The sequence below is a fragment of the Macrobrachium rosenbergii genome, chromosome 6, assembly GCF_040412425.1.
Source record: "Macrobrachium rosenbergii isolate ZJJX-2024 chromosome 6, ASM4041242v1, whole genome shotgun sequence".
Classification (NCBI taxonomy): domain Eukaryota; kingdom Metazoa; phylum Arthropoda; class Malacostraca; order Decapoda; family Palaemonidae; genus Macrobrachium; species Macrobrachium rosenbergii.
Window position 1 is genome coordinate 37,542,386 of NC_089746.1, and position 12,270 is coordinate 37,554,655.

The 12,270-nt window shown below is 36.6% G+C and overlaps 1 protein-coding gene across 1 annotated transcript in view; it reads right to left on the bottom strand.

Moving 5' to 3' along the window:
* trus (programmed cell death 2 like trus) overlaps nucleotides 1–12,270 on the bottom strand; it is a 47,360-nt gene that overhangs the window by 16,124 nt on the left and 18,966 nt on the right. The window contains exons 3-4 of the mRNA XM_067105506.1: nucleotides 10,941–11,256; nucleotides 9,685–9,846 (exon numbers count right to left, since the gene is read on the bottom strand). Coding sequence (XP_066961607.1) covers nucleotides 9,685–9,846; nucleotides 10,941–11,256 — 478 coding nt within the window. The remainder of the gene's footprint in view (nucleotides 1–9,684; nucleotides 9,847–10,940; nucleotides 11,257–12,270) is intronic.

A 12,270-nucleotide genomic window follows, 5' to 3' on the forward strand; every position in this document is an offset into this window, starting at 1 on the left:
AACAGACCAAGACATATAGTGAAGTGGTGGAAATGATTCGTAAATACAACGAATTGGAAGAAAATGTGATCACCTCTTCAGAATGATCTTCAGGTCTCGAGAAGTTCCTAGGCCCGAAGAAAGAAGCAAAGGCTTCAGTAAGATTACCTTTGGCCGATCTTGCTGATTTTGCCCAAGAGCAAGTGGATGCTCTCGTCTCTGGACGAGACAATTCACTTCATTCTAACAGATCTTTCAAGTTGCTTCCTCCTGATCTTCATAGGCACAGACATTTTTATACCACTCCAAGAGTCGTCCTGCAACCAAGACAGTTGGATCCTGACATTGTTCATTTGGAACCGAGCCTTTCTCTGGATCGAATTCGGGGGGAGAGCACCTCTTTCACCTTCAAAGAGGTAGCATCAATGGAGGCTTCGGCTTCCACAGTTCTGCTGGAAAGATGTAGTCTCCTCCTTCTGTAAGTCTACTAAAACCTAAGACCCATTAAGACAGCTTAAAGCAAGCTCTTTCATCATTAAACTTGCTGCCAGGAGCATGTTACATATTTCACACAAGTCCAGCGACCAACCATATTCTTCCTACAAGGGTTGTGTTCATGGCAGGTGGTATGAGCCGTACCCACAGGCGAAAAACGGATTGAGTAATTCACTACAGCACATGTAATCTGTGGGTCTTGCATAATAGCACCCCTGTAGTGATAAAAGGAACGAGTGTTTATTAGAAACTACCTGGTGCCAACTACCTAGGATCACTGTATAGGCAGCACACTCAACATAAAACAGGCTGACTTGGCCACAAGTATGTAGCCATAGTATACTGTTAGGAATCACAACAATGGGTTACATCCATAACAGTAGTAATGTATTATAATATTCATAAATACTACCATAACTTTGCGTTAAATGTATTTTCTCACAAATGTTTCACATGCTAACTACCTATAATCACTGCATAGGCAGCACACTTAACATAAAACAGGATGACTTGATCACAAGTCTGAGGCCATAGTATACTGTTAGGAATCACAATAATGGGTTATATCTATAAAACAGTAATAATACATTAAAATATTCATAATTACTACCATAATTTTTCCTTAAAAGTATTTTCTCTCAAATGTTCCACCACTCAATTAAGACTAAGCTAACTGTATACTATAAATCCTATTTCTGTAGTATTATGATTTGTTTGCTGGGTCTACTCGTAAGCCACAGGTAAAAACTATAGGCTATATTAGAAGGTACCTTAAAGAAAAAATTGCTCCAAATTTTTTATGTATATGTTTAATTTGTTTGCCAAAGCTCATTATTACGAAAATGTAAAATTTAATAATCACATAGGAAAAAGCAACCTCACGATAATTTCTTAAAGTGACATCAATAATGGTGGAGTAATATCTGTTAAAAGTAGATACGCAAAAAGAATATTCATTCAACTTGATACAAGTTCCCTGATATTAAGGATAAAAGGGGAACTTAATCACCAAAACCACGTACTGTACTGTAGTTTGATAATTACTGTAATTACTACAAATGACAAACTGGCTTTTATTAAATGCCAAGGTTTGGAAGTCAAGCACAATTGGGAACTGTCATCACGGCTACCTATTGTAAACAAGAAGTTAGGCTACCACCATTCATGATGTAAGTAGCCTACCATATCTGCTAACGTTAAAAGGTCATAAACTAATGATTTTCAAAACCTAAAATGTCTAAAACCTAAAATGTCTAATACTGTAGCCTAGCAATCCAAACCTAACTTCTCGCCTTATGGGAGACACACCGGCTCCCCCCCCCCAAAAAAAAATTAATAAATAAAACTACCCGGTAAAAATAAAAAAATATATATAAAACTTTCCACTGCAACTTAAACCTATGCATTTAACTTGCTTCTGAGTTTAGTTCTTCCATGGTAACTGAGATAAGATCTCGGGGTAAAAATAAATGAGCGAAAATGTGGAGCTCCTTCACACTGTGAAGACCAAGGGAGTAATGGGGAAAATGGCTGACATATGCACTGTTACCACACCAGTGTATAAAAGATCATGAATGAACCTAGGCAATCGCTGTAAAGAAAGAGATAGAGCCCTCTTATCTTGAGTTCTTGATATTCTACCTTTGTGCCAACATGCACTGTTCTGGACGAGACCAACTAAGAGAGAATTCTCTGTGATTGGTTGGTCTGTCTTATGGATCCCTGGGGTGACCATGAGAGTAACTCCTTTGAGGACGAACAGCAGCTATGCTACCAAAAAACATGGTTATCTACTATTAAGCCTACAGCTGTGTTTACACTGTGCACTGCCATTCAACTTGTGTGGTCAGTCTGACCGTTGTTTTTAACTGCAACTTGCATACAGCATTTATTATTTATTACATATATATATATATATATATATATATATATATATATATATATATATATATATATATATATATATATATATATATATATACAGGCAGTCCCTGGTTTACGACGGGTCCAGCTTACGGCGTTCGAGGTTACAACGCTTTTCAAATATATTCATAAAAAATGATTTCCCGGTTTACAACGCATGTTCCAGGGTTATGACGCGCCGTACGCCAATCCGACGGAGGAAATATGGCTCCAAAACGACAGAATAATAAAAATTTTGAGTTTTTTTTTTTGATGAAAAACTCAATGAAAATGCAGTTTACATCGTTTTCAATACACCCAAGGCATTAAGTAAGGTTTACTTAGGATTTTTGACGATTTTTCGGTTTACGACGATTTTCGGTTTATGACGCAGCGTAAACGGAACTTATCATGAAACCGGGACTGCCTGTATACAGTATATATATATATATATATATATATATATATATATATATATATATATATATATATATATATATATATAGAGACAGTCCCCGGTTTACGACGGTCTTGGCTTATGACGTTCCGAGTTTACGACGTTTTTCAAATATATTCATAAAAAAATTATTTCCTGGGTTACAACACATGTTCCAGGTTTACGACGCTGACAACACCCGTCCGACGGAAGAAATATGGCTCCAGAATGGCAGAATGGTCAATTTTGGAGGGTTTTCTGTTGAAAAACTCAATGTAAATGCAGGATAAATTGTTTTCAAGGGACCCAAAGGAATAAAAGTAAGGTTTTTTGCGATTTTCGACGGTATTTCAGACGACGCCAGTCCAACGACAATCGGAAGAAATATGCATCCAAAACAGCAGAATGGTCAATATTTGGAGGGTTTTTATTATGAGAGACTCAATATAAAAGCAGGATTCGTTGTTTTCAAGACACCCAAAGGATTAAAAGTAAGGTTTTCTTACAATTTTCGACGGTATTTCGGATGACGCCGGTCCGATGACGATCGGAAGAGATATGCATCCAAAACAGCAGAATGGTCAATATCTGGAGGGTTTTTATTGTGAAAAACTCAATATAAATGCAGGATTTGTTGTTTTCATGACACCTACGGAATAAAATTAAAGTTTTCTTATGATTCTCGACGGTAATATTTGGGATGACTCGGTGTCCAACGCATACGACGGAAGAAAATTTACATTCGTGGATTTTTTCATAGAGCAATATTCACTAAATTACTGATTTTTATTTTATTTTCATGACTAAATACATTTTTCATGATGGAAAAATTATTTACTAATTTTAAAATATTAAGTAAGTAAGTAAGTATAGCTTAGTTTTACCAGACCACTGAGCTGATTAACAGCTCTCCTAGGGCTGGCCCGAAGGATTAGACTTATTTTTACGTGGCTAAGAACCAATTGGTTACTTAGCAACGGGACCTACAGCTTATTGTGGAATCCAACCATATTATAGCGAGAAATGAATTTCTATCACCAGAAATAAATTCCTCTAACTCTTCATCAGCCGGGCGGCGGAATCGAACTCCGCCCATCGAATGACGGTCTGAAGCTCAACCAACTCGGCCAACAAAGGGCTTTGAATAATATTAAGTAACCACAGCAAAGTATCAATAAAAGTTAAATTAAAATCCCGTGAAATCATAAAACTGCTTACCGATGTAATCACTTCATTCAACCTCTCTCTCTCTCTCTCTGTTCTCGAATAATTCACGAATAATTTCACTTCTGAGATTTAAGTAAGGCCAACCGCCCATATCTCTCTGTATTGCATATATCCTTCAAAAAAGTATCGATTACTGTACGTAAACATAAAAATATACTAAAATCCCATCATCGCTTGTGTGACAATTTTTTTTTATTGCTTTTTTGTAGGCTTATGACGATACTGGCTCAAGGGATTAGAAGTAGCAAATAACAGAGCTCGTAGCAACCCCTTCTCTCCATGACGATACGCTATTGGCTGGCAGGACTGACAGTAGCCAATAACAACTTGTAACAACCCCCTCATCCCCTTCCGCCCTCCTTGATGGCATGCTATTGGCAGGAAGGGTGGGATTTTAACCAATCACAAAGCTTGTACCTCACGGGCTTTGCAACACTATAAAGAGGGTGCGTAGTATTTTTTTTTCCTCTCTCTCACCGACGTAAGAGAGAGAATGACTGCATAAGATTTTTCTAACAAATTTGTGGGAGCTGACGACTAACTACGTTTGTATGATATATAAATGACTTACCTAATAACAGCTAATTTTCAAATATTAATAAGATTAAATAATAATAATTTAGTATACTGAAATTACAACATTTAAGCATTTTCAAAGCAGACTAAGGGCAGAAGATCAGTTTCTCACAGGAAAAGATCTCTTTACCTATGCACACTGCGTGTGTGTGTGTGTGTGTGTGTTCATGGTGCTTTAAAAGTGCTTGGTAAAAGTAATGGTAGCCTACATCTTTGGAAGACAAAGAAAAAAACAATTTTTTGTTGTCAGTCGCAGTAAAGAGAAATGGATGAACATGCCTCGAGAGATTAGAGATAAACTCTCTCTCTCTCTCGTGCCAGCACAAGAATGGCTGAATGTAAAGTGGTAGTGGTAATTCATTCTCTCCCTCTCTGGCTGGAAAAGGGTACTAGTGTTTAAGATGACTTTGAAAAGATATTAATATAATTTCAAAGATTAATACAGTAGTAACAGGATAATAATTTAAGCTATATTTGATGTAGGATGATACTTAAAGTAAAAATGGGAAAGCAATGTAGTTCTGTAAAATTCCAAGGCTTTTTCTGGTAGATAAGTGGTGAGTCTCTCTCTCTCTCTCTCTCTCTCTCTCTCTCTCTCTCTCTCTCTCTCTCTCTCTCTCTCTCTCTCTCTCTCTCTCTCTCTCTCTAACTTCAAAACAGTAGAATGGTAAAATTTTGGATTGTTTTTCATGAAAGACTTAATAAAAATGCAGGTTATGTCATTTTCAAGATACCCAAAGGTTACTCAAAGGATTAAAAGTAAGGTTTTCTTACGATTTTCGACGATTTTTCCAGTTTACGACGATTTTCGGCTTATGACGCGTCGTCAGAACGGAACCCCCGTCATAAACCGGAGACTGCCTGTATATACATATATGTATACACAGGCAGTCCCCGGTTAACGGTGGGCTCAGTTAATGGCGATCCGGTTTTATGGCATTTGTCTAGCGACGAAAATCGGCAATTTTTGGAGCCGAAAATCGCCGATTTCCGTTTATCGGCGCTGATAATTGGGTATTGGCGCCAATACATACCTAACAGAGACGCCAATAACCTAAAATCGGCACTTTTCGGCGCCTATATGCCCGGAAACCTCTGAAAAAGTGCCGGAAATCGGCGATTTTCGGTTATCATCACACCCCCAGAAAGGACCCAGAAAGGAACCCCTGCCGATAACCGAGGACTGCCTGTATATATATATATACAATGGTTACTCAGCGTACGATTTGTTGTTCATATTTTCGTTATACGAAGTAAAATTTTCAAAAAATTCTGTTCCATGTATGAGCTAAAAATTCTATTTACCAGCTGTTTGGTGGAATCTCACGTGCAGCCGGCAGGCATTGTCGGGGGGAGGACCATGTGGATGTAGGGACGGAGGGATACATAGTGGGAAGGCAATAAAACAACTGAGATGATGGTTCTCTTTTCTAAAATGTCAAAGTAGGTTCTGAAAGTCCTTAATCGACCTCATTTGCCTCGTGACTCTGACACAAACTCGTTGATCTGCGCTAGTCTAAATCGTACCTTCAGTTCGTGTTTGTGCTTGTGGCTGAGACTTTGCATAACTTTATCGCATCATATTTTTGCAATTATATTGTGAATAATAATCGGGAATAACAATGCCACACAAGAAGAAGAAGCCTGTTAAGGAAGTGATGAAGAAAAAGGAGTCTTTAACTGTTGAAGTTAAGAAAGAAATGATCACCAAGAGGAAATTAAGGCATTAGACACTGCAGTAGGAGTAACAAGAATATCCTTTAAGCAGTGCAAGCAAGTGATGGAAGAAATGGAGAAATTGCTGCTTCTTTGGCTGAGGCAGAAAGAGCTCGCTGGAGATTCTGTGAATTAAGCCATGATTTTGCAGAAAGCCTTGACCATTTATGGAGAAGTCACCAAGGACTTGCCAGGTCCTTGTCAAGAAATGGGATTCAAGGTGAGCCATGGATGGTTCCAAAAATTTATGAAACGGACGGGGGTAAGGTCAGTTGTCAGGCACGGGGAGGCTGCAAGTGCAGGTAGAAAAGCAGCCGAAGAGTATGTGGAGAAGTTTAACCTACCAGCCCCTGTATTCAACTGTGATGAGACAGGTCTTTTTTGGAAGAAGATGCCAAAGAAGACCTATATCACATCTGAAGAAAAGAAAATGCCAGGACATAAGCAATGAAAGACCGCCTTACGCTTTTGTTCTGTGCTAATGCATCAGAGGATCTAAAAATAAAGCCATTGCTGGTTTATAATTCCGAGAATCCATGAGCATTTAAGAAACAATGTGCAGAAAAGGCAGCTGGGTGTTATGTGGAAGTCCAACAATAAAGCCTGGGTCATAAGGCTTTGTTCTTGCTGTGGTTTAACGAAGTGTGCTGCCCAACTACAAAAGGTTATTTAGAAGAAAATGGATTGCTGCTCAAAGCCATATTTGTAATGAACAACTCACCTGTCCATCCAAAGGACATGAGAGATCACGAGCTGTTGGACAGACAGTTTTTGACTTCATCAACATTGTGTTCCTCCCTCCCAAAACCATCCCCATACTCCAGCCCATGGATCAGCAGGTCATATCCAACTTTAATAAACTCTACACTAAGGCTCTGTTTCAAAGATGCTTCGAGGTTACCGAAGCAACGAATCTGACCCTTAAGAAGTTTTGGAAGGAGCATTTTGATATTGTCAGCTGCTTAAAGCTCATTAATCAAGCATGGCAGGGCATCACAAACAGAAAGCTAATTCTGCATGGAGAAAACTATGAACTGACTTCGTTCTTGAACATGACTTCAGGGGTTTTGTTCATGAGGACCAAACTGTAGAGAAGATCGTGTCATTTGGCAAAACCATGGGGCTGGAGGCAGACCACAAAGACATAAACAAACTGATTGACGAACACGACAAAGAGTTGACAGTGGCTGAATTGAAGGAGATGCTTGAAGATATAAAGAGAGGGGAGTTAAAGGAACTTTCTTCATCCGAGGATGAGGTAGAAACAGTGCTGACTTCGCCACTGTCCTCCACAGAAATCAGGAAGTGGTGTGAAATGTGTGAAAATCTAAAGAAATTTGTAGAAACAAACAATCCAAGGCACGCAGAAGCAGAACGTGGAGCCAGTTTGCTTGATGATGTGGTGATGAGTTATTTTACAAAGTGCTAAAAAATTGCAAAAAGCAAGTGTCACTCGATAGGTATTTTACTGTAACAAAAAGAAGTGATTCGGGCGAATCAAGTGTAAGTGAGAGCAAACGGGCGAAACATAGTGAAAATGAAAAATCAACTGAGCCCGGTCCCAGTGGCATATCTAGGAAGTCAGTGGGAAGTGGAGCCCCGTCTCCCACCCGATAACCCACAACCATCCCCTCCCTCACCTCTACTGCCTCACTGGTGCTGTCCCAAACACTCACTCAAGGTAAGATTCTCTTTCGATCTTTTATTGTTACTGTATTGCATTTGGTTGTTTTTATATTGTATTATTGTTAAATTTATTCTTTTATTTTTTTTATGTGAATTGTTACAGTACAGTAATGTTTTTACTGTCTCTTCTCCTTCCCTCCTTAACTAAACACTCCCTCCCTTATCTCAAGTCAGCCGTGCGTCACCATGGTGACGTAATTTGTTCATTTTTTATGTTGAAATTTTATTGTGAAATGCTTTATTTTTTTATTTTATATATATATATATATATATATATATATATATATATATATATATATATATATATATATATATATATATATATATATATATATATATATATATATATATATATATATATATACACATATATATAGCTCCTCGGCATATGAATTTAATTCGTCAAACTCCAATTTGTATATCGAAATGTTCGTATACATCGATCCAAATATTCCCATAAGGAATAATGGGAATTCAATTAATTCGTCCCACACTCAAGAATTTCCCCATATCAACCCATTGTACCCGCTTGAATAGTTACTTTAATCGCATGCACAATATATCGTTTATGATACCCATATTTTTAATCACATGCACAATATATCGTTTATGATAGCCATAAACACCAAAAAACCCCAAAAAATACAATGCTTTAACAAACAAGTGGTCTGATACAAGACCTTGCTTGCAGCAGACTGTGGTAACCTAATCAAAATGACATTTTTATGATAAAATGATGTTTCATTATACTCACCAAAACGCTGTAAAAGCTTTTATCTTAAAATTCGACACGTCCGAGATATAAATTTTCAAACTTTGTTTGGAACGCTGATATAATTGGCGGGAGACCCAACCCCACCGGATGACGGTTTCATGATCTGGTAATAATTATTACACAAGCCAAGCAATTCATAGGTAATGTATTTACTGTGTGTGTATGTAGGTATGTATGCATGTTTGTATATATATATATATATATATATATATATATATATATATATATATATATATATATATATATATATATATATATATATATATATATATATATATATACATACATACATACACACACACACACACAGTAAATACATTACCTATGAATTGCTTGGCTTGTGTAATAATTATTACCTGATCATGAATACTAGTTTGATTAGGTTACCGCAGTCTACTGCAAGGAAGGTCTTGTGTCAGACCATTTGTTTGTTAAAGCAATGAATTTTTTGGTGTTTTATGTTCAATTCATACTTATTTAGTAAAGAATTAATGTATACTATAACTCCTATGTCTTTGGAAATTACATTATGAGTTTTTCTAAGTTAGAGTACTTTTTCATGAGCTATTCAAAGGTTGGCTAGGATTTTGGGGTAGCCTAACCCTTGGCTAGACTTTCACTATTCCCATTAACATTTTGGACATACCTCGATCCAACTTGGACCTACCAGTGCAGTTGAGTAGCAGTTATGGTACCTTGAATCACATGACACAGTGATCTAGGAAAAACTTCGCTAAGCCCATGACTGTGATTTGTCACAGGTGAATTTTGCTACATCTAAGAAACCCAAAAAGGATTAAAAAAAAACTTCACAAGCATTCAGTATATTAAAATTTTTAATTCTAACAAAATTAAACAGTCTTCAACATGAAATCATAAAAAGCTTGCTCACCTGGAAAAGTGCAGGAATATCTGTAGTAGGTTGCTCTGGAGTATCCACAGCAATCATGTCCCCTTCAGGTCCCTCAATGACAGCAGATGCCTCTACTCCTTCAACACCACATCCAACAATTCCAACAGCACCACAAACAGCTTCATTGGCATTTGCATCATCCTGTAAAATAGTAGAGAAAAATATAACATTTCTTTCACCACAAACCAATCACTCTTTCATAACCCTTTCATGACATGTAAAAACCTATTAAAAATAATCACATCTGTTCTTTTCAGTAGGTTAGTACAAGTGCTAATGGCTTCCCCAAGGTTTCCAAAACTCACTATGTTGCTACTTTAGTACTATTTGCAAACTAGTTCACAGATCACACTCTTCCCCTAAGTTTCTGAGACTTGTTAAGGATTGTAATTTTCATTTCATCATTCATTTTCTCATTCACCCTTTCCCCACATTAGTTAGTGTTGTCCTGTATGCAATTACTTTATAAGCAATGTTAATTTTCAGTAGTTTTCCACAAGATTTGTGTTTTACCTGTATTGTATTTAATCACTGATCTGGAACTATTCAAGTGATTTTTATTACAATTTCTGTAAACATGCTCTTCATCTGCATTTCCTTTGCCTTACTTTTCTTTTATTATTTAGAGTCAAGCCAAGGATGAAATCTTGTCTTGGGTTTGTTTTCAGAACACAGCTTAGCTTTTCAATATTAAGTAATTCAATCATTGCAGAATCAATGAATTTACCAAAGACACATAATCATTTATGGGAATGCTTGTCTGATCTATCAATAAGAGATGGTCATACCAACTTCGGCACAGTGCAAAGAGAATTACACTCTGAAGACAAATTCACAAAATGGAAAGCCATCCAAGTTAGTAAAAAAATAAAACAATAGCTACATAGTAATGACTGCTATGCTGATGGCCAACACAATAATACAAAATCAAAAGGACAAAAATTAATAGCCACAAAGGCAGCTTGCGTCCAAGTGATATTAGTGAAGAGAGTGATGGAGATAGAGACATGTAACGTGCTTTGTAACCACCACTAAATTCCTTTAGTCTTAAATACAACATTACTAACATAAGAGTTACTAATATATATGAATAAAACATTTTTTATCTCCCAAGTACAAAAAACCATAAATAAACTTTTCAATATGTCACAATAACATGCTTCAACTTATATAATCTGAACCACTAAAATAAACATTTCAACATTCCCATGAAAACTCAAAAAACAAGTACTTACTTCAATGATATTAAGTTTGCTCTCCAAACTTTGTGCAACATCAGTGATAGTCGATGATGTATTTGAATTCATATTATTGAGGTTACTTCGGTCATTGCCTTTCTTGGCCATGTTGTCTAAATATAACTGAGAAGAAGAAGCCAAGTTGAAGTTATCTGCATTGCCATTTCCATCATTGTCATTGCCCCCCCAATCATCTTCATCTTCAAACCATGTCTCACCTCCCCTTGAACTCACTAAAGATGGCGACTTGTTTGGTGGAGAAGAGGTTCTCACAGCACTATGATCAATTATCTGACTTCTCACACAAGTCCAACTAATTTGAAAAAGAAAAACAATCATTAATGCCTATTTCATTTGGGATAAAATATACAAAAAAAAAAAAAAAATAAATTAATCAACAGATAACCTAAAAACTCTAGTCAGTCTTTTAGTAACATTAATCTTTTCTGTAAAACAAAAATTACTTTTAATACTACCCTCTCACTCACATAAACCACATTCATGGACTCTGAGTGATTCAAACTCTGAAGTCTTTTGTCAAAAAATAAAAAAAAAGGTAGGTAATGGTAAAGAGCATTAATCTGACCTCATGTACCCATCCATAAGGGTGCAATTACACTACAATAAAACATGTCATAAACACATGTCAGCAACTTATTGAATCCATATCACAAACAGGTTGCAAACAAGTCGACTACTGTAAGTGAAAAACAAATCTTTGACCAATGCTGGGTTATCATATGAAGCACTAGTTACCTACAAGTAAGTTGTTCACTTGAATTAAACCTGTTTCTGTATGTTTTACTAGACACATCCAAACCTATTAACATCTCAGGTCATCTGCATAAGAGGCAGTGAGAGCAGCAGAGCTTGGAGGAAGGAAACAGATGAAAAATAAATGATGGGTTAAAAGTTTTAATTTACTTCTATAATTATTCAACACAGTGTTGGATGATTTCATTATTACAATATCCAAAAGAACTATTATTAGTCCTGTATTGAATATATATAAAACTTTTACTCTGAAGATAAGTTAATGCAAAAAATCAACTACTTTACAAAACATTCAGCTTGTTTTACTTGAAACCCATCATTCATATACTGTACTGTATTACCTGAATAGCAACTTAGGAGGTAGGTCTCAGCTGCCGAAAATGTAAACCCATCATTTACTGAATCTACTGTACTGTATTACCTGAATAGCAACTTAGGAGGTAGGTCTCAGCTGCCGAAAAATGACTTGAAACCCATCATTCATATACTGTACTGTATTACCTGAATAGCAACTTAGGAGGTAGGTCTCAGCTGCCGAAAATGTAAGACTGCT